Here is a 24134-nt window from a genome sequence, read left to right on the forward strand (position 1 = left end):
TAGCGCGGTACACTAGCTAGCTAAAGCTAATAACAGTTTATTTTATTAAAATAATATTTAAGCTTTCAGCTGCTAGTTTATTCACAAGGGATCACCAAAGCGACTGTTTCGCGCTTCATTCTTACATCAGATACTCTTTTTAATGTAATCCTAAAGGGATTTTATTTCTCCTCCCAGGATTGATCCAGGCATTTTCTTTTAACTTGTTCAGTGAATGTATAAACTATAATGTGGAGCCACTGATATTTTTTTTTTATAAAATATTTAGTTCAACTTTTGTTCTCAGAGAGGCTCCAAATGTTTGAGTTTCATTGCAGTTTCATAACAGCTAAGAAAGAAGCTGTCCAAGATGTTGCTGTGACTTGGTGAACAGTTTTCATGAATATGCTTTCAGTTTAACAGAAGTCCTTACAGTGAATGGGGTCTTGAACACAGTGTGCCCGGACCAGGCTGTTCTCGGTAAGTATTGTTAATTCCAACCGCCTGGGCAGCCGAATGTTGGCAAGGCAAGGTGGCTGTTAGGCCAGCAAGACTTTGCATCTCCATAAATATCAGAGCACATTTGCAAATAGCTAGCTTGCAAATTCCAAGAGATGTTTAAAGGTCACACCACTACATTGTCACCTAAAAACAAATCTTGAAAGTATATTTGGCAACACAGAAACACAAGAAAATCACATATAGTTTGTAGTACTTTCTGCCACCATTGTGATTTAAATAAGAATGCATTCTGGGACAACTGGTTACCTGATGTCCTCTGCTTTAGTCTTTTATTTGGGATCTGTTTACCTTTACTTGCTGTGCAGGGTACCAGCACGTTAGGGTCTTGATGAATTGCAGTGACAGTTTATTTCATGATGCTTTGTATTTTCTATTAATTATTAATTATTTCATTTTGGCATTCGTATTGGCACCTATCAGGTATGCTAGCATGTCATTTTCTCATAGTTTATCACCATGTTAGCCTTTACCAATTAGAACTAAACACAAACAACACACTAAAACTAATAAGACTTTATATAAATTGGTTGGAGTCATTCTGTTTCCCCATTTTACATCACCAATAAATATTGCACTTAGTGGAAACATGATAAAGGGCCCTCTGTTCAAACCTCCAAAACAGGAGTGATTTTACAGTTGGAGGCCATTTTTGTCATTCCTCATCTTTTCTGTTGTTGATTTTTGTTTTGTTTTTACTAGCTTTGTATTTGGCTAGGATCTGTGTTACTAGTAGTAGCATGAGGCCATACCTGGACCCTACCAAAGGCTGCACCTGCAGTCCTCTAGAAAAAGTTAGTCTCAAGAGCATGGAGGAAATTCCAGGAGACAGGCAGTTACTCTAGGAGAGCTGAAAAGGATCTTAGAAGGTCCTTAACCCATTAGCAGGACTGGTATCATGCCCGGGCTCATGTGGAGAGGGTATCCAGGTAGTTCCAGGAGGACAAGGGAATTGATACACTGATTGGCCCCCAAGGCTGCCTGACCTAAATCCAACTGAACACCTCTGGGACATTATTTTTTTGGTCCATCCGACAACACCAGGTTGCCCCTCAGACTGTCCAGGAGCTCAGTAATGCCCGGATCCAGATGTGGGAGGAGATCTCTCATCATCCATCAACTCATTAGTAGCATGCCCCGACATTGTCAGGCACACGCACAACCACATGGGGGCCCACTGTGGGTTGGTCATTTCCATTTCCATTAAACAATATGGCATTCTTTAGTTCCTAACACATTACCCAGACCATATGAATACAGATATCCAGCATTATTGTTTTCCACTTTTTTAAGCCTTGTATATAATCTGTTGGGGATTATAAGACTGCTATGGCATGAGGAGTCAAAAGGCCACAAATTATAACTAATTAATCCTGTGGAGAAATATGTATTTGTAGCTGTCATAACATCACAAACATAACCCATGTGGAGGTGCCTGCAGAGAAAATTACAAAGTAATTAATGGACGTAGACATTTTTTCCAGTCAACTTCCTTAACAGTGTGTCTTCAAATTAAATATCATTAAAGACAGTGAAAAAACAATAAGCCTTTTTCCCCATTTTATCTTTATTTTAATAACAAAATGGACATCCTACACAGAACACATTTTGCAAGTTAACAATACAAAATCTACAAAATGACAGTTTTTTGGATTTTATTTTTTTTGTTCGACAGGTCACAGCTGTACAGTATAAACAGATACAATACTGTGTTTTTTTCTTTTCCTTTTTTAAAATTCCTCTACATTTGGCACTTGACCACAAGATGCTATTGAAATGACATGTGAGACTGTAGTACCAATCGCCTCATTGAAATGTTAACAGTGTTAATTAAATTATTATCATTTTTCCACCTTAATATCACATTTATCCAGACAAGAAGACTTCCTTTACATCATGTTCAGCTTTAAATCCTAAAAAACCTTTTGCTTGAGAGATGCTGACTTTATTTCACCCTTGTTTCATCTGTATTATTGTATGGCTGTTTTACTTTTAATGTTTTGTGTGTTTTATTAATTTCACTTGTATTTTTAATGTGTATTTTATACCTCATGTGAGCTAGTGTGTTGTAGTTCTTTACTATGTATTATTTATTCCTCCGCACAGCACTTTGGTCCATTGTGGTCATTTTAAAGTGCTTCACAAATAAAGGTGGTTATGTACGGTAACGTCAGTGCATCAACCTGTCAGTTAAGCAACCGTTATCATTTACATCTGTCACAGCATCAATTTGAAATTGATTGATTTTTTATTTTTTTGCACGTGAGACAAAAACTGCACGTTCAGGACACGACGTCACATTTGCGCAAGAATGTAAGATTACATTGGAATTTAAACATCGACGCTGAGAAGTGGAAAAACTTAACTGCCGGCATTTTATTATCTTACGTCAGTGTAGGAGACTTTTAAAAGTTTTAAAATGCAGCAGATGATATTCAAAGCTGAATGCATAGCAATATGTGTGGTCCTCTCCTTTTTTTTTAACATCTCTAGCATAAATATGAGTGAATATACTGTACAACTTTCTTCCACATCATGTTTGTCAAGAAAAAGAAAATGTTCATCATCACATTCCAATAATTTATATGTCAACATTTTAAAATGAATCTCTTCCATTGCAGCGAATTGCTACAATGTTACCACAGAGTAAAAGAATATATAAGTACGTACTATATATATTCATATAACATCTATCTTTGATTTTCAAATTATATACTTGTTGAACTATAGTTGAAGGAGAATCACAGCTCGGTTTCTATGCATATGCCAAGTTCGTGTATTCGTAGTTAAAATTAATGTGTGTACATACTGTATGTGTGGGTGTGGATACAGAACTTGGCATGAAAAGTCACTTTCAAAGAAGCAGATGGTTGTAATCTGTAGTCACGATATTCCCCTTCATTTAGACATCTGAGTCAGTTTTGGTTCCATGTAACATTCCTCCAAAATGTACAAAAAAAAATTCAAACAAAAGACAAAAATAAACAAAAAATAATAATCTTTCATCCCCATCTACAATTACTCTTTGGTTAAAAACTACAATTCCCAGATCTTCAGTCTACTGTAAGCTCAGAACGCTTTTAGGCCCACGCTTACTTACTTCATTTTTTCCAGTGTTGACATGGATTTACACTGCAGTACTTAAAGAACCACCCAGTCAGTCAGTCAGTCACACAGAACAAAGCCAGCATGACTCCCTTTACATCAGGAATAATGCTTTCAATAACAACAAAGGGGAGGAAAACAAACAGCCAAAACTTGATTTGGCTCAGAGTACCTCACAAATGTGCTGAATTATCCTCACTGGCCGTCCTCTCAGACAGAAAGCACAGCTTTCACTCTGCGTTTCACAAGTCTTTGATGGGATTTCAGTTCTTTTGACTTATATCTGTACCTTATGTGAGATAACCCACATGTGTTTGTCTGGAGTTTTTGACCAGGCGTAGAGGCGCATGAGCCGTGTGTGCATGTAGGAATCTGAAAGATTATATACTATTTGTAGCATGTGCATGTTAATCTGTGTCTGTTTGCGTTCATGTGCCTCTAAAGCTCGAGGTATCCCATGTGGAAGAGAAAAATCTCAGGTGTGTCAGATGGGAGAGATTTTGAAAATGTGTTAAATCTATTAAACTGCAGTGGAAAAAGTCCTTTTTTCGTTTTACTGCCCAGCACTGCTGGGATCACACTGAAGCAGTCGGACAATGGAGGGATCGTTCTTCGCTCCATCGACGAACTCCTCCAGGGACAGTTTACCTGTGAGAGACATAAATGACTTTAACAGGTGTTGCAATATGAATAGTTCAATTTTAAAAAGCAGCTTCAAAAAATATATATTCACTATTTTTTCAGCTCTTTTTTATAATCCATGAACTGCTGCAAAAGCTGGCAGGAGGAGGAAGAGACAACAAGCACAACCACACCAACTGTGAGTGGGAACCAGTTTTTAAGGACAGACACAGAAAAATCAAGAAATGGATTTGTGCTTAAAATGTAGCTGCAATAAAACTAAAAAAAAAAAAAAATTGGAAAAAGCAGTGAGCCATGAAGTAACAGGCCTCCTCTCCTGTAATGGCGCAATTTAAAACAAAGCAGTTAAAAAGACTGATAACTGCTGCTGCTGCCAGTGAAACAGTTTCCTCTAAATCTGAAGAGCACCTTCAAAATTTAGATGTGCGTTGTGTGTGTGGGGTGGTGTCGTAATCTGGCTCTCTTTATTAGACAACCCATGCAAACAGAAGGTTTGAACAGAAGGTGGGTGGGGCTGCTGTAGACACAGTCATAGCTGACTGATCTCATTGTAGGGAGATCCTGTCATGATTCCAGGGTTCTGTGTGGATTTTGAGCTTTTTTGTTTGCTTTTATTATTAACATCACCGTTAATGTTATTATTAAGTTGTGATTTCGCTTTAGTTTCACTGCTGTTTAAGACTTGCTAGTTTTGTTGTTGTTGTTACTGTCAGGTTGAGGGTTTCCATACTTGTAAATGTGATCGTGAGGCTGCGTCCACACAGGAAATCATTTGTAATTACTAAATGGCAATGCAAAGGGGGCAGATCCTAAGATGAACTTTTCTCAACTACAAGGCGAGCGATACAAGCGTCTACCCATTGGGGCACAGATTATAAGCGACTGCAAGGTAATGCATAGGTTGCAGGGTTACCGTGGCAACTGGAGTCTGGAATCTCTGTTGGCTTCAGAGCGATAGGCGATGAGGGAATCACTTCCTGTCTGGACGAGGCTTTACTTCTTATTGAATTTATGGAGTTTTAGTGGGCTAGTGTCAGTTTTGAATTCTTGGTTTTTTGAATTCCTCTTCCTGGGTTTTTTAGTTCCCTCTGTTCAACCCTGTGGCTCTTCTTCCTCTTTAGATCTTATTTAGCGTTTGCCTCCTTATAGAAGTGCAGTTTCACCCTTTTTTAAATTCCTTGCTTTCGACCTTTTTACTTCCCGCCTTTACAATCGTCTTGATTGCCTTCACATTTGTTTCATTCCCCATCAGCTCTCAGTGTATAAACAGTCCCATTTTCCTTGCAGATCATCTATTGATGTTGTCCACGTTTTCTGTGTTGATTTCTGATTTTCAAATACTTACTTAGTGTAGTATTTGGACTACAAACAGCCAATAAAGTGCTTGCTTTTGATAAAACTTAGTGTCCTCTCTCCACTACCAGAGCTTATACATACTCACGCTGAGTATGTATAAGTATTGTAGACAAACTATTTGAAAACTGCAATGTTGAACATGAGCATCCTTTGCTGACATTAATAAATGGAAATAATAAGAACAGATAATAAGGAAGCCTTACCATCTCTATTTGTGTCCATCTGCCTGAAAATCTTATCTGTGCGTTTCTCAGGTGTGGATTCGTCCTCAGGCATCTTCATCACAGAGGAAACCATCTTGTAAATGGCCTGAAGACAGATGGGGGGAAAAACAGTTTCAGTATGTACATTTTGAGGGAAAAATAGTACCGAAATAGTGTTTCGTGCACTGAACAACAAAATAACCTTAATGTCCTTTTATGCAGGTTCAAACTTTCTAAGAGTGACTGTAATGCATTACAAACAGATGATATCTCAGTGGAAAACTGGAGTCCATTAAGCACAACTGCAAAGTGCACAAAAAAAGATAATCTTAGTGACCCATTGATCAACTTATCTCTGCAGGGAAGAAGCAAGATAGAGTGGCCCTTTCATTTATTTTTCACTCTTTGCTGCCTGATTTCACCGCAGGGAAATAAACAGAAAGCGTTCATGTAAAAAAAAAAAAAAAAAAAAAAAAAAACAAAAGAAAAGAAAAGAAAAGAAATACTCTTTGACATTTTTGTTTTAGGTTTTATTAAATATATGGAGCAGAAGAAAATTTCCGCAATAAAAAAAAAAAAAAAAGGTTAAAAAAATATGAAAATCACTTTTGTTAATTCAGATTTTGTTAAATCTGAAGGGTTGTGGGTGGCGGGTTCTTTTCCCCCCCACCTTCCTTTCATTCCTGCATCTCTGCATGGGATGATTTTAATGGGAGAACAAGTGAAACATTTGTTGTTATCGTGAGGAATTTTCTCATCATTGCAACTGAAAATTAGATGGTGATTAATTTCATCATCTCATAAGCTACTTCTTTTCCACTAGTACCCACTCGGCCCGCATTTTAGGGTGTGGCATGAGGTGGCAGAACCTGGTATCCCCCCACTATCTCTGCCAGGATTCCAGGTGAGCTGAGTCAACCCACAAATGTGACGTCAACAGAATGCATGCCGCTGATTGGCCAGAAAGCGTTCCCACTGGATGAGTCATGAAAGCATAGAGGTTCTTGTAATTTATGGATGGACAAATAGGTCCTTCAACTGGATTAGCTAAAAATCTCTAGTTCACCGCTTTTTCCTCATAATATGACTATAACTTTTTTTTTTTTTTTTAAACAGTTTTACTACAAAGAAACTTAATTCATCATGGTAAATGACCTGTATTTTTATAGCGCTTTACTAGTCCCTAAGGACCCCAAAAGGCTTTACATATCCAGTCATCCACCCATTCACACACTGGTGATGGCAGCTACATTGTAGCCACAGCCACCCTGTGTCTTACAGACTAAATTCAAACTCGGCCTGCGTGGAACAGCTAATGTATCGGATCATGTCCAGATATAGGCTCCATCTCACCTTACGCATGCGCTTTAAATAAACACCGACTTTGGAGAATGGGATTACACCTTCTTTGGTACTCGGCTCAATTTAGCACCGCAACGTGTGATGTAACAACATGTGTACAGGATTGCTGGGTTGTGTGAGAGCGTGCGTGATGCTCCGACTGACGTCTGAAGCATTCGTCCAATAAGGCGAGGAGCCTGTTTCCTGTAGAGTAACGATGGGGAAGTGCGCAGCTGTCCCAACTAGTGTTGAGCCAATATGACAATCAGAAGGTGGACCACACATCGCAGCAGAGTCTTTTTTAGGGAAGCAGAGAGGAACTGCTGGTTTCTTAAATTACACATCGTTGCTTTCCCCGCTGTGGGCAGTGAAATGGTTCAGAGCACAAAAGCAGATATGATGCAGCAGCTGGTATGGATGGCTGAGCAAAATATTGCTCCACTGCAGGAATAGTTTTATGAGCAGGGGAGCATGATGGCATGCAGCTCCCTCTAAAAAGCCTGAGGGGTACATAAAGCTAGAGAAGCAGAAAGATGGAGGGAAATAAAGTTAGAAAGGAATAAAAAAACAAAGCAAGACCCACCGTTACGATCTCGAGCATCTCGGCCTTGCTTATGTACCCATTCCCGTCCAGGTCGTACATACTGAACGCCCACTTCAGTTTCTGGTCCAGCCGACCACGTGAGGTCACGCTCAGAGCGATGATGAACTCCCTGAAGTCTATAGTCCCATCTCCGTTGGCGTCAAATGTGCGGAAGACGTGCTCAGCAAACTTTGAGGCGTCACCGTAAGGGAAGAAGTTGGCGTAGATCTTCTTGAACTCCTCCATGGACAGAGAGCCGCTGGGGCAGTCCCGCAGGAAGCCCTTGTACCACTCGGTGATCTCGTGCTCGGTGAAGTCCGTGTTCTCCATCAGGTCTTGCATGACGTCGGGACGGAGCTTGCTGTTCTGTTTACCCATGGTCACTGCTTGCGTTGAGGCTGTAGTCGGTGTGAGGGCAGCGATGCTTTAGACTGCTGACAGCGGAAAACAGAAGACATTAAAAGGTTGTTAGAAAATCATCTGCAGTGACCTCGAGGCTTACTGAGACAGGAGGCGGGAAGCAGATATAAATGGGAATAAAAGCGCTTAATGCATTTTCACACTTTAACTTTTCCACGTAAATATCTCATATTTACATAAAACCATTCATCACAAGCTTTTATTTTTAGGCAAGGCAATAAATCCACATTTTACAGCCGAAAAACGGTTTTGCTCTGTCATATGAGTGAGTGAATAGCTCAATATACATTCATCACCCACGGAACAACAGCTTCATTCGCTGAGTCGAGTTTGCCATCAGCTGATAAACATCCAGTCCAATATTATCTGCTAAATGCTGGTCTCCCTCTGTGTTTATCGGTGCATGCTGCAGCCAGAAATTAGCCTGATGAGAGCAAAAAACAGTAAACTGCAGTAAACCTATCCCTTAAGGTGTTTTGGCATGTCCTAGCATTGTAACGTCACATTTACTTGTGCTGCTCATGTCAAACAAACTTTGGTAAAATGTGCATTTATAATTTTTCCCTTGGATGAAGACTTTACTAATCCCACACCCAGAAAATTCACATGTTAGAGCAGCACAAGGGTCAGAAAGAATGAGAAATAGGAAGGACAAAAACAGTATACAAATAATAATAATAATAATTTGTACCATTTATAAATTTTATTTAATGCCTTTGATTAAATTAATGTCACTGATTAAATCTGTTTATATTCTCCACTGTTCTTTCTTATCTTTCTGCAGGGAAATCACTTATGTGGCGCTGAACTAGCACATGCTCTCTTATCTTATGTGATTTTATCTTTTTCATTTATTTGGTGGCTGATTAAATGGAAAAATGCGCGCACACACACACACTAGATAAAAGGAAAGCATAAGCTTGATCTTGTGCACAAGCAACTGCAACACAAGACCATTGTATGTTCTCATGGTGTAGCACTACGACAGATGCACAACCACACCTATAACATGCCTTTCTGCCTGTGCATGCATCTCTGCAGATGCATCTTTCATTTCCTGCATGAACTCTGAGGCTCATTCGCAGACACAGCTATCAACATCCTCTGTAATCGCAGCCGAGATGGCTTATTGAGCTGGTATCAAAACATCTGACAGCTTTTCTTTCATTTTGATTGAGGAAAGTAAGATAAACACAGTGTGACAAATGTTGCACTCCTCCATAACTAATAATTTGGTGCAGAAAGGAAACTCAGCAGAGGACACAGTTCATCGTCTTCCCCTGTAGCTAATTTGTTTAGCACCCTCCCTTGTCACACTGCTTGCTGCTGAGTTCTTCAGGCTAAAGAAAGAGGGAAGCTGTAAAAAGCTTAGCCGAGGATAATGACAGATACAATCAGCAATGTCAGGTCGGGTCGAAGCAGTGGAGGTACTTTGCTCCAGGAAGGGTAATAAAGTTCCAGGACCTCTCTGTTTACACTCAGGCTTTTGGCCTTTTTCCTATTCCAAATCTTGACAATGAAACTTGTAAACCTCATAAAATGTAGCAAAAACAAACACATGTGAACTTATTAGCTCACAATAACTACACGTTAGTCTATTGTAAGCTCTTGAGTGAAACATACAGGTACAGTCTTCAGTTTCTTAATCATCATCATCATCATGTATGCAGACAGTTTTCTGCTCATTTAGCTGATCCATTAATTCATTGACAGAGCTTCATACACACTGTGGAAACAGCATGAGCTCTTATAGCTAAGAGGATTAAGTCAAACTTCTGCTACAGAAAAAAAATAAAATTAAAAAAAGGCAGGAAACAGATTTAACCCTCATCAGTTCATTTAGCAGTGACAGTAGTTTAAGTAATCCTGCAGCAAGTGTGAAAGTGTGTGCGCGCGCCTTGAATTAAACAGTCTGTGTTTTTATTGGTTTTTCTTAAATCCAATTTCGTCTTCTTTTATTTCACACTCACACATTTTCCATAAACAGGCGGCTATAATCCTCTAATTAACTCAGAGTAAACAATGAGCGCAGACAGTGCGGCAGCCACCTCAGACGAGCTCCCTGCTGTTTTACCAGTAGTTCACTCCCATTCTGCGGCAGCGGGAACAGAGATTAGCACCTGTTTACACACCTATCCTGGAGCAAAACGCCACACGGAGGGGAGGGGGTCTCCGACTGCACGGTGGATGTACGGACAGGGAAGCGAGTCTGTGCCTTTAAATTAGACAGACGCAAACAGTCTGGAGCTGAAGGGTATAGCTGATATATGGACAGAGAGGGGGGCTTTATCCTTTCATAAACCCATTAAAGACACACACTAATCTGAGGACACCGTTCCCTAAACATTACACTCCTCAGGATTCTGCTGGTATCTGCAGGATGTCTTCTAGATCTTTGGCGTTATTTTTAACTCTTTTTAAACCGGATTTTAAGGAATGCTGCTTTTTGCTTAACCTGCAGGCTATAGCCTGCTGTGGACCGCATGTTTTTGTGGAAAATTGGTAGTCTGTGTATGCTACACAGAATTTTACCAGTGTTTGTTGTATAAGTAACAGAGCACATTAGCTGTGTCTGGTTACATGAGGGCAAAAACACCTCGACCAATTGGTAATGTGGGCTGCTCTTGTTTATGTTTGTACTGCTGTTGATCCTTCAGCTCAGCCCCTGGAGATGTGGCAGAAGTCACAATGTCTTTGTGGTGAAGTGAAACTGAGTGTGAAAAAAGCAGGATGAGGATACAGATTGAACCCTTTCCCACTGAAGCCTTAGTAAGTAAGCATTAAGTCTGATTCCCCACAGACTTCTGTGGAATCTGCACCAGCCCCCTGCTGGACATCAAAAAAAGTGCAGGTTTGAGGCACCGTGACCATCTTTTATATACAGCCTATGGGCATTCAGTGATTCCTGTAGTGAGTCTGGTGACCTTTACGGCTCTCCTTTTTCAGGCACATCTGTTCATTATCATACTTCTAATAAGCTTTAATAGTCCTAAAAGTTACTGTATGAAATTAAACCTTCAGGGTGTCAGTTCATAAATTATTGAGCCTGCAAAAAACATATCAGCTTATTTTGTTTATTTTCTTGTTTTACTTGTTCACCGCATTTAGAGCAAAAATAAAAACCTCACATCATGTTACTGATTCACATGTAAGAATCAGAGTGCAATATCTCTAAAATTAGAAACATCCTGCGATACTGAAAGGCTAATTTTGTTAGTTCACTTCTGTACGACCCCAAAGAGTCATGAAGCAGTCACTCTGCCCCTCAGTGAATGGTTGTCCCGCAAGAAGTAGTGATTCCTTACAGACATTTTATCATCCAAGAAAAGATAACACAGTATTTACAGCTTAGGACTAAGAAGCAAGTTCTGCATACCCAGGATTGCTAAGACAACTGCAAACCGAGTGAATAGATGATCCGGGTTTGTTGGAACTTGAAGGCAATCAATGTTAATAACCAGTAGTACCCATTAATGGTCTAAACAGTCCCCCATCAAATCATTTCCCGCTATGAATTCCAGACCCCCAAGTGTCTTTGAACCCCACATTTAAAATCCATCTTTATAAGAAATCTTATCACATCCAAAATACATTTTTACGCCTAACATACAAAAACACAGCTTCTGTTACGTACGTGTGCCCAACCCTCTGGTTTAGTTTAGTTTCAGCTTAAAAAGATAAGATAAAATATTTTATTTGCCATTTGTACACATACACCGAGGACACAGAAATCTTGGGCAGAGATTAGAGTCAAAGCCAAATAAATTCAAATATGTGGGACAATATGAAGTCATTTCAAGTATTAAACAGTAACTTGTGAACTGACTGTGGTATGAAAAAGTATTGCATGATATTGAAATATATATATTGCACTTCTAGTTTAGCTGCTCCTTATTTTGTTTTTTCCTTCAGCTCGACTGTGACAAGAAGCTTATCTTTTATATAAGCTTATATATTTAGCTTATCTGCCTTTCTGAACATTTATTTTTCTCCTACATTTTCTGACATTTCCACTTCATTCATAAACTCATCCCTTATCTGACGTGTTGACTGGTGCCACCGCAGCCTCGAATCTGCATTTTAATTGCTCGATGGATTCGGGTACATTTTTTTGATTATTTGGTCCTGCGTAGTCATGACGACTGACCCTGCAATCACTCCTGTTTATCGCTGTGAGTGGGCCCAAATAAACAAGAAAAGAAAAGCGCATAATTAGTCAGAAAAGAATGAAACGGCACTTCCTACAACGACTGATGGCTTGTTAGTTTGCTTGCTTTTAGCTGCGGTCCTAATCACACAGAGTCCCTCCAGCTTTGCTGTTTAAACATTAATATGGAGGAACTGAGGCAGCTAATACGTCCTCTCTCCATTACTTTAAACCAGAGGGGGAAGGTTAATTAGTATTGCCCTTAATGGCTTTACAAAAAAAGGAAAGAGCAGAGGTGGATTAAAGCATGTTGACAGTTTAAATATGTCTATGTGTTGCTTTTAAGGTTATTTTCACTCTACATAAAATTTGCTTATTGTTGCTAATTTTCCGTACATACCATTAAAGAGCTGAAATAATCACAGAAGAATAAACTGATATAGCAGAGACAAAACTGGCAACTCAACTCAAACCAGTGTTCCTCCCTGTTCAGGATCTGTACATCCTCATCATTGAAAGACTTTAGGCCGATCTCCAAGTTACCTTAGGGGGAAAAAAGCTATTTACACCCAGCTGAAGGCCTTCCTGAATGAATATCAAATTTTGAAAGTGTTCATTTATATGCTGTTGACTGTCAAATCTATTTTCCTTTAAATTATTGGTTCTTGATTGTCTTGATGACATCAGGGGATGGACAGCGCTGAATTTCCATAATTTTTACAGAAATTTACAGAGGTCCTCCTTTTTAAATCCTGTGGCTCCAGCTGTATCCCTACCTTTGACTTTTCTTCTTTGGCCCCACATAAAAAAAAAAATCCAGCATCACTAATCTAAGTATAAAACTTGAGTCACATGTCAACACTGTGCAGGGCTTGCAAAATCGCTAGCCCGACGTCCCGGGGCTAGCGATTTTTCCAGTCGGGCTACCAAAATCTATCTCTGCCCTGCCCGTTGGGCTATAGTAGGAAGGAAAAATATATGTCAATGCTTTTGCATTCTTTTGGAAATGTAGCTGGGTAATTATGTCATTGGCATCGGTGAGCCACTGTCAATATGTGACATATTGAAATCGCGTTTGAATTTGCGCTTGTTTTTTGCTTTCACTTTGCAATTGCGCGAACTGTGTATAGAGAGCGACAGTACTGATTGGTGAGTGATGATAATTTGCGCACCAATTCCTCTGACATCGTCTTATCAATCGTTAGCTTACTATGCAAACATGACAAGTGAAATCTCCTGCAGAAAGCTTAAACATATGAGAGGTTGATCGCGCAGAGAATCGCTGACCGTTATGTGTGTGTGTAAAAGCAGCAGGATATATATTTTAGTTCTGCTGAGCCAAATAAGACAGGTCAGGGTGAAGAAGTGACAGCCAAAGAAAAGCTTACCACAAAACGGAAAAGTTATGACAAATCAGACTATAAGGCAAAAAGAAAGTGCAGCTTTATGGTTTCTTGGACAAAAGAATTTCTGTGGCTGCAATATGACGAGCTAAATAACCAGGGCTGCACATAACTGGTTCGCAGGTGCGCATTTGCTGTCAAAAAAAAAAAACACAAAAAAAAACGCGCACAAGATATGAAGTTGCAACACGTGTTTGCATACATAAGATTTTCAGGAGGAGGACAGACATTTGTTTAGAACTCTTAAAGATGTCGAAGAAGCTCCTTTAAGCAATTACTTTGGTGTTCCTCCACCTCCAAACAAATGTCAGAAGGAGTCCGAACCACAAAAGAAGCACGTATTCTCGGGAAAGTGGTTGCAGGAGGTGAGCTGGCTTCAAACAAATGATGAACGCACAGAGATGTGGTGCGGAATGTTCCGTGAAAATCCCACTCTAGCGGACAAAAACAGTGCTTTTTATATGGACGCAAACGCTCGTTGCAACTTCTTATCTGGTGCGCGTCTTTTATTTTGACAGCGAATGCGCACATGCGGACCACTTATGTGCACCCGTGTAAATAACATAATGTTCTGCCGGGTGTGTTGTTGGTTTTCTCTCGATTTCTGAGTCGACAAGCGCCTTTGTTACTGGGACCAGTCATTTTAAGAAAGGCCCCCATTAGAACCCATGAGAAATGCAAGAAATGCATTATTGCTCAGTCTGCAATATCTTTCCCAGAACAAACACCAATTGCAAATAACATACTAAAAATAAACCTGAAAAATCTGTTTAGAACAGCGTACTATGTTGCAAAGAGTGAACTACCACTGGCAAAATGTAGCAGTCTTTGCAAACTTCAAAAAGCTAGATCTTGGTTCCACTTGTCTCTTACCCGTGACTTCAGTGGAAATTTCAAATTCAGGATCTGACACAGACTGATTCATGTCCTACACAGTTCTTACAAGTTCATATAAATTTCTGTTCAATTAGAACCAAGTATTTGAGTTGATGATTGTAATTTTTATACAATGTTGTAATTTGTTTTTCAACAATTTTTTGATTAATGTTTTGTTTCCTTTACAATATTATACATTAAAGTATAATATTGTAAAGGAAACAAAACATCAATCAAAAAATTGCTCTCTTTTTTATTCGGGCTACTTAAATTTATTTTGGGCTACCAAAAACTGAAGAGTCCCTGCCCGAAGGGCTACCAGGGATTTTGAAATTTTGAGAGGCCTGCTGTGGTTAAGTCGCCTATCTTTCAGATGAGGTGGCTATCAAAATTCAAGTCCATCCTGTCTAGAAGCCACCTAGAGACACTGATCCATGCCTCTTGCCTGGATTATTTTAACTGTCTTTTGATTGGAATTAGCCAGGCCAGACAGGTTCCATCTCTCGTCGATTTTAAAACTTCATGGCTTTTACCCAGTGTGAGCTGCTATCTGTCTTGTACTCTGGCCCTTTGTATGTACCTGTACCATACGCAGGTACATACAATTATAAGTTAATTCATAAAAGGTAGTTAATTCACTAGCTTTTATGAATTAACTTATAGCTGATTTATTGTTTTATTCTGGTTCTCTCATTTTTATACATCGCTTTGGTCAGCTGTTATGTTGGAGTTTTTTAAGTGCTTTAGAAATAAAGTGATGGTGATGATGACAAAGAGTTATCAGACTCATAAAATCAGTGATTTCACCACATCTTCCAGCGAAAAGCAGACTAAACTTCGAATGGCACAAAGGCTGATGAGGACACAGCAGCCTTGAAAAATTAGACGGTTTGCTTTGAGGCTATGAATTAATGCTCCAATCCCCTTTGTCCCAGTCTAATTTGTATTTGCACATTTCTCTCACAGAGCCATGTTGCACACTTATTACGAGCCAAATAATTAATATAATGAAAACTTAACTTTAGGTTTATCTGTGTCTAGTTTGCATCTCCTCTGCGTTTTTCTTTTCTCTCCACTGTGATCTGTGACTGATGAGATGATTTACAGTTTAACTGGTAAGTAAGCACAGGCCAATTAGAGCAAATGTTTTCCTGTCCTTTTTATTACCGCTCATAAAAAAACTAACAAACTATTTCATACAAACATATGTATAAAACTACAAGACAGATTTAAGCACATAAAGTTATTCTAAGTATTTAGTAATGCACAGTATTACTCCTATGATGATGTGTGAGGCCGTTTACACACCACCCTGCAATTATGGGTAACCACAGGAGTTACAGCTGCAAACAAACCCAGTTTACTACCATCATTATTTGCTCACAAGGATCTGAAACCATCTCTGTGGCACTACATTTTTAACTGCAGGAGCTACATTAGCCAGAGAAATCTAAACAGTGGTGTTTGTTTAATATCGGACATCAACAACTTCTTCTACTATTTCCGGATGGTTAGAAAATTCTGATGTCAAAACAATTTATTTGGCAAGTAAACGCACGTCATGATGGGTCACGATCATTTTATTTAGGGTCCGTGTAAACAGTGAAGATCTGATCTGAGCTTTAATGAGACTGAAGAAATTTTGCACATGTAAACATCGCTAATGTTACATTAACCTTTTGCTCTGACCCCCGTCTCCCTCAGTTAATCAGATGTAATTAAATCCAACTTAAATTAAAGCTTAGCTGCAGCAGGTTTGCCATTAATGATGTGTTTTCGATTCAGGCATGGATGACTCTCTCTCTTCCACTATCATGCACAGTTCATGCAGCCCTCTGAGACAGTCGAGAGGAACGGCTCTCGGTTGAAGGTCTGTGTGTATTTTAAAAGAAATACTGATGGGAAAAAAGCTGAACATCTCTTCAGCCAGTCACCCTAAGAACTCCGCTATTTCTAGCTCTGTGAGATCACTGCCAACAATTAACCGGTAAGGCTCTTACCTGGTGCTGCAGGCGGACCAGCGATGGCACCGTTACATAACTAATGCTTTGACAAGTAGACGGATCTTGCGGTTTAGCCGGGCTCTCCCTCGACCATCTCATAAGGTCAGCACAAGAGTGTGACTCTAGTCTAACCCGAGGAGGGGAGAACGGGCCTGAGATAGAGCCGCTGACCTCAGCCTGCACAGGTGTTAGTGAAGCTCTCCAGAACAGGCTGTCTCTTTCAGTGCGGCCTTGACGGTGCACACACAGCCACCATGAGCTTTAGTGTTCGAGGTTTGAGGTCTTTAGCAGAAGACAGGATACACCTGCTGGGCCTCCAGGCAGATTTAACTCCAAAAACAGCCCAACAAACAAACTGCACACCTGCAGCACCAGCATCATCAGTGGCACCAACAGGAGGATCAAAGCCAAGAGAAGAGAAAATACACCTTTAAATCCACCAAGAACTACACCGAAATCAACCGCATGTAGAAAGGAAGATTCAGTACTTACACACATATTTAACCTTTTTTTGGCATAAAATAGATCTTAACATGCTTAAAATGCATCAGTCTGACAGCAAGTGGGCTTAGTTTTCAGAGAAAGTCAAAAGCCGCTGCTGTAAAGTTGGATTTGAGCATCACCACAATCCCCGTTTTATCTTTTTCTAGTCTTGAAAACAAAATCCAACGAATTGCACAGCCCTAGTATGCAGACAGCTCTTCGCACTGTACTACACTTGACTCATTCGTGCTGTTTGACTCAAAGGGCCTCCACACGGCATTCGTCCCAGAACATCTCATTGCCCACTTACGCAACAGCCACAAGGCTCCATTTATATCCTGCAGGTAAATCTTAACCCCACAGTCCAACAGATAAGCCAAGAACAGATCTGAGGAGGTCAACGGAGAGCGCGAGAGGCCGAAAGAGACACGATCGCAGATAGACAGTTTATGAATGACACATTCATAATGAAATATGATGCATCTGTGCCCGCGCTGCAGAGCTGAGGGCGGCTATCCTTGACCTAACAAGCAAGCAATTATTAGACCTACGGGGGCGGCAATCCGATCTCCACCCGCAATTCAAAAGTTTGTTTCATCTCAGCTGTGATAAGATATTAAAAATGACACTTTTACCATCTCACATTAGACGAGGACACATGTGAACGCCCCCAGAGGCTCGGTTTACGCAACGGCAAACCGACGTCACAACCAGCCTCTTTCGTCTTTGAGTAGCTTATCTGCAGTTCTCTTCCACTTCATCTGCGTTTGAAAGAATTTGTGATCAGATGATTGTGGCTGTATAACTCTTTAAAACTCTTATATATGCTGCCTTCTAGGCTTTAGTACGACCTTCAAACCTGAAAATCACAGATCTTTGTCCCCATGTTATTTTTGGTGGGGTTTTTTAAAGTGCTTCCATATTCAAAAATTCAGGCCAGTCCACGTTAACTAGCACGTAAATCCACCACTTTAATGGATAAATGGTCAAAGATGTTACCAGGTGATTTGATGAAGCATGAGGCAAAAATGATAAACAAGACAAACAAGACAAACAAGACAAACAAAACAAACAAATAAACTGTCTTATTTCTGCAGGAGACGTGCCAAGAGGAGGCTGCGACACATATTCCAAATGAAAGGGAAATACTGGACGAGGTTCAAGCAGCTGGCAGCTTTAAAATGTTCTTCATCTCACGTCCTTTCTGTTTCTATTAAATTCGTTTCATCCTCGCTGCCAGTTTGCTTTGTTGAGTTCAACTTGACTGACGTTTGGTGCATGAAAATGAAGTATGAAAGCAAACAACAAGGCCTTGAAAGCCTTATTTACAAGCGCAGTTTTAGTTATAGATGAACTTCGGAGTTATTCCAGCGGAGTGAAGTGCAAAGCCGACAAACTCCTGCATTTTTTATGGGAGAAACGAAGCGCAAAGACACACTGAAGCATCATAGGTAGTCTCGTGCAGCTGGAAAAGTGAGGTTTCGCTCATGTCAAAGGTTAAAACACATAAATATAAACATCTTCTGGCCACCATCCATCAGCGAGCACATGCTTGATGATCCCGAACATCTCAAAGCACCTCAGATATCTGCTGCAGGCCGCATAGCTCTGGGAGCACACACACTCACGTTACAAGTGACGACGGCTGTTCGGTGCAGCATGCCTTAGCAGCTCCTTGAATGTCTCCGAGCAACTCTATCTGCCGTGTTATTTAGCGTAAGGTCAGAGTGGGATTGCTGCTGATTATCCAACACAGTCTGAGGATGTGAGTGAGGTTTCACTGGGTTTCTGCCGGTGAAACAGGATGCACAGACCAACAGTGAAACTCAGTTGTAGTAACTTAGTACGACAGCGACTCAAGGTTTAGGTTTAGGAAAAGTGAAACAACTTAAAAGTCAAAGCAGGTTGGTAAACTTAATCAACTCCAATTACATGTGAAACATCATCCAGAGCTGAATCAATGACTATTCAGCTGAAATGTTCTGACTTTGGATTCTCAGATTTGATCACTTCGTGAATTTCTTGGTGACATGATCCCAAACATATTTATAGACCACTGGTCAAAACACACAGACCCTTAATCATTCGTCTTAATCATCAAATAAAGTAGAAACGATTCAGAGTACATGAAAACAATCGCTCGCTGCATAAAATGTAAAAGTTTGGTATTAAAACCGAGACAAAAACTCAAATTACTCTTAAAACAAAAACTAAAGCTCTTCATCCACACAGGAAGTGATTCTCAGTGACGTGACAACCAGAGAGTGCTGAAAGTCAACAACCTTCAACTCCAAGAAAATAATGAAACGCTTTTCTCGACTCTGAGACGCATAAATGAAGCCACTGCCGATGACAGGATACTGGTGATTGACTTATGATAAGATATATAAATACATCAGAGGGTTTCCAGGGTAACCTGGGCCTAGCGACTAACCTTCAGCGTGAGCAACAGCTTTAAAGTTTTAAAGTTAGCCACTTCTGTCTTCTAACACCCCCTATTGTTTGTGTTTATCTTAACAATGCATTTATTACTACCGGTGTGTCATTTCATCGGGGGGGGGGGAAAATATCATTATGTCTCTGAAGGAGCTCCAGCTTCTGACTGTGAAAGTCTGGGATGATGCTGGTGTTTTAAATAACCATTTTGTTTTCTCATTTGTTCATGTAAACAAAAGAAAGTCCTTCTGCCTTTCACCACATACTCTTTAAAAACTCAGCGAGCACAAATCTGATGTGAAATAACAGAAAAATAACAGCTACTGTTTTTTTTCCAAGGATACATATCAGACAAGGGAGCCAATATTCCAGCAATTTATTGGTAAATCCCCAGAAAATAAATAAGTAAATAAAATAAAACCAAATTTATGTGTCTAGCTGAAACATATCCACAGTTTTATTAATGGACATACAGAACAGACAGTTAATCCATCTGCTCCTCTAGCTTTAACTTCATGCTTGCGCGACGAACCTTTTGGCGTTCGACATATGCTTAACGTGCACTTTGCTCTCCAATGTCAAAAACGACTTCTTCCCTTCCCACGGCAACAACTTCATCATAATTCAGCGCACATGAGCTCCCATTGTGAGACAGCGTTGTGCGTCAAGGCGCTGCAGAAAACCACAATCATGACACCGAAGCCATTATGAGGGAGCGAATGAGAACAAGATAAAAACGAAAAAAAGAAGAAAAAAAAGGAGCGTCTCTGACGACTCCAAAGGAGGCAGAGCTGCAGAACGGACAAACGCCATCACACACTCACAGCAAAATGCCACTGATTGCATGAGAGGGCCGCTTATTTTTGCACAGAGTCTCTAAATGTGAGTCTCTCCCTGAAACAGCCTGTTGTAAAGACAAAAGGCTACAGAGATGGAAATGTCAATCTATCAGATGACTAAACAACTCCCACCCCTCTCAGTCAGAGATATCTGCATGCCAGAAATGTGGCTTTCTATCCAAAACACAGTCCATGTGACAGGTCGGAATCTGTTTCTTCTCTCTCGTGTTATCTCCAGCTTTCTCCTTCACTTCCTTTTATCCCCCCCCAGTCTACTCTCTCTAAAAAAAGTGTAATTCAATTTAAAGAGGCGCAGACTGCTGCTCAGACAAGCCTAACTACAGACCAGGCTACCAGTGCGGTCAGTCTGGCCCAAAACAAACTGAGAAGACACCCACGCCGGTGAAAATAGAACATCTGTTCAAATTTAGCACACATCTGTGAGCATCCTGAAAGCGTTTGACACCAAGGGGGCCATTATCTCGACTCCACCCTCCACAGGTCTTTCAATTATCTTGTTATGCTGTATTGGCCGCTCGAGCTGTTGAATTACTAAAATCGAATCAGAAGTCTGGAAGCTAGAGGTTTCGTGTGTGAGTGTGTTTTCTGTTTTCTTTGCATGCGAATGACCCTCCTTTCTCCCATTTCTTCTGGACCACTGAACTCTCGGATTTATTTCTCGGCTTCTGTGTCCGTTAATGTTTTCCCCCTCACACCACCTCCCTGTCTGATCCCCCCGTGGCCACTTCACTGGAACCATCAGAGGAAACTCAACCGTAATGCACCACAGTGTTTACATCAACAAATGAAACCAAAAAGACGCCTTAAAAAAAGAAAGAAATTTGCACGAGTTCAACTGAAGCCTGGAGGAGCTACTTGGAGATGGAGCTTCAGTCAGTTTAATCCTACATTAGCTGCTGGTCCGTCTCATGGAAACCTGAAACCAACAGAGTCAATATTTTATATATTAATTATTTACTCTACATGCTGTTGGGAGGAAATCTTCACATAATGGGCACCAATTGCTACCAATTGATTGCTATTAAACAGCAAAAATATCCAGCTTTTTTGTTATGAGCTAACCAAATTAATCAACCCATACCCATTTAACTCGCATTAAATTTATTAATTACTTTTGCTCAACCTCAGGAAGAGTGAGAGGGATGTTTTATGTGTGTTCTATAGGAAAAACAAAACATGATTTGTGTCAGGTTAAGCCAGAGTCTCTTGATAAAGCAAAAGATTCAATTCATTTCAGTTTTACTTATATAAAATTGAAGCCTTTACCATCCCTCAAAAGAAATCAAAAGGACAGCTTCTACAAGTGGGATTTATTTTATTCTAAATTAAAATACACGTTATGTTTGTCAAAATGCTCAGACTTCTGTTATTTAAGCTAACAGAGACTCTTTGCCTTAAGTATATGCAGCTCAAGCAGGCTTACATGTGGTCTGCCGTGCATGCAACTACACTAAACAAACAAAAAGCAAAAGACTCAGATAAGAGCAGCAGAAGCCTGCAAATATTTGAAACGCTTTCTGGTGGTTTCTCAGTGGCTTTCCTTTTTGTGCGTTTTCCTTCTGGGTCTTCTTCCAACAGCTTATTAGTGCACTGACCAGACACCCCACACTTTAACCAGAAACTCTGCAGAAAGCAGATTGCCCACTCACCTGACAAAGGTGAAGCAGCACCACCAGTCCAGTAAAGCTACCCTTGCCCTGCTTTAATCCACTGGCTAACTGATGTGCATTTGCTGAAATGAGATACCCTGCTTCACTCAGCCTTGTGTGGTAGCAGGACTCCCTTCTTTTTTCACTTCCTGTTCTCACTCCTGCTTCAATCAAATGGAGAGTGCAAAGACTGAAAACGAACACCTCTCTTCTCTTCAGGGGCTCATTTAGGACAAGAAGAAGCACCTTCATCCGATTAGAAATGTAGGTAAAGCTTTATCCGCTGCTAGCGTCGCGAAATACCTCTGCAACTGCAAAGTTATGTTAGAAAAACATGTGCAAAAAAGGCTGCTTGTTTTGGTCATTTAAGACAAGCGAATAAAAGTGGAGGCAAGCGCTTTGGAAGCGGTACAAGGACGCTTCTTCAACCTGTAAAGTCATCTCACCTGAGTGCGGGGAGGGAAAACTGAGGAGGGGTGGGAAACAAAGTATGAGGAAGCGGGCAAACTGCGAAGGAAGAGACGAACACAACATCAGCGACAGCTTACCTCGCTTTCAAGTTGCTGTGGGGGGCTCGTTAGGAGTCTCTTTAGAAGTCCATTATTAGTACGAGGACGGTGAACGTTTCAGAGGAAGCAGAGCTGTGCGGTAGGTGAGCTGGAGTTTCCCGGGTGCTCGCAGTCCAAACTCTACCAGGCTCTTTTCCCGATCCGCTGCACACACTCTGCTTAGCCCCACAGCCTCTGGGCGTGACGTCAAGGCTCGGCATCACGTGGAGCGGCAGCGGCCAATGGGAAGCCACGGTTTCCTGGCAACAGGAGCCCGGCACCTGAATGGCGATTAGCATTTAAAAACTGTAGCCACAAGTTGTTCGTTTACTAAAGAGTATATCAAATGAAACATAACCCCACTGTATTTAATAGCATCTATGTGCTTATTAATGTTTATTAATGTTTTATAATGGTCTATAAACATATAGAAGTAATTGTTTTATAAGTCATTTTGTGGCTAATGGCCACCTGATGCACATACACAAGAATACAGATCAAGAACCTGTTTAAAATAATTTAAAAAGCATTAAAATAACTTATACTTTTATTTACTTATTAATTGCTTACAAATTATTTACCATTAAAAAAATTAAATAACGCTGCACATACAGCGCCACCTTTTACTAAATATTTACACAGTTTATGGCAGCTCCGGCTCTTATTTAAACATTTTCTCCAGTTTTGCATGCGTTCTGTGTCTTTTACCTGCCGTACTGTTTGTTTCTCCCCTAATGTGGGATGTGTGCAAACTAGACCTTCGGATGGATTCAAATGATAAAGATAAACAGCTGACACTAAGACTACATTTTCAGTCATTTGCATTAAAGTTCAGCTTACTTGCTTTGTTTTGCATTCTCTTGATCAGCATAAATGCGCTTGCTTATTTCTGAGTATTGCATGAGGAACAGGAGGGTGATTAAAATGATAACCACCATCCATTTGCTGTGGCCCAGTACAGGTGTTCCCATGCAGGCACATTGGGAGCCATGCTTTGGCTAAGATGATTAAAGGAAGTCAAAGCCACAGGGATTATTCAGACTGTGTTCCAGGGAGTATATTCTTAATGGCCTTATGAAGTACACCGAGAACCCCCTCCCTCCTGTCGAGTCAGCAAAATGCTCATCACACTGATCACAGCAATCCATTACCTGTACAAAACAATGTTCGATGAACATTAATCACATATCCATGCACAGGAATCATCTCAGCTTCTTTTGATCTCTTTCTAGTGTTGAAATATGTAATAAAGGATTACAATAGAATTCAGAATAATTATTCAGCAGGGTGATGGCCTCCCTTGCTCAGATTCACTTAACTTTGTTTCCTGAATAGATGAGCTTATAAACATAGCGGTGGTGCTTGCAACAACAAAATCTGATCATGAAACACCATCTGTTGAAACAGGGAGATAGCGAGCACACCCAGTAGATCATCAAAGTTTAACAAATACAGTTTTGTGCAATCAGTATGATCACAACATAAGCAGCTTCAACTGTTGATACAAGGTAGGATGGATCCATGCTTTCATGCTGTTTAGCAAAAACAACAAACATAAAGGCTCATCATCATTTTTGCAGT

General features: G+C 40.3%; 1 protein-coding gene across 2 annotated transcripts; it reads right to left on the reverse strand.

Annotated features, from left to right (window-relative positions):
* Positions 1-2047: 2047 nt before the first annotated feature.
* LOC146549264 (neurocalcin-delta B) lies at positions 2048-22754 on the reverse strand. Of its 2 annotated transcripts, none has more exons than XM_085261983.1 (4): positions 22554-22754; positions 7729-8159; positions 5805-5910; positions 2048-4251 (listed from the first exon to the last, which is right to left on the reverse strand). In XM_085261983.1, the coding sequence occupies exons 2-4, from the start codon at positions 8104-8106 to the stop codon at positions 4157-4159; spliced, it is 579 nt and encodes a 192-aa protein (XP_085118109.1). In that variant the 5' UTR covers positions 8107-8159; positions 22554-22754; the 3' UTR covers positions 2048-4156. The 2 variants fall into 2 exon arrangements, with proteins under 2 accessions (XP_085118109.1, XP_085118108.1); XM_085261982.1 differs by having other exon boundaries at positions 7729-8162.
* Between the last annotated feature and the right edge of the window lie 1380 nt (positions 22755-24134).

This window comes from Mchenga conophoros, linkage group LG22 (genome assembly GCF_057382185.1).
Source record: "Mchenga conophoros isolate Kocher_MC1m ecotype Shallow Benthic linkage group LG22, M_conophoros_male_GT1.1, whole genome shotgun sequence".
Taxonomy (NCBI): domain Eukaryota; kingdom Metazoa; phylum Chordata; class Actinopteri; order Cichliformes; family Cichlidae; genus Mchenga; species Mchenga conophoros.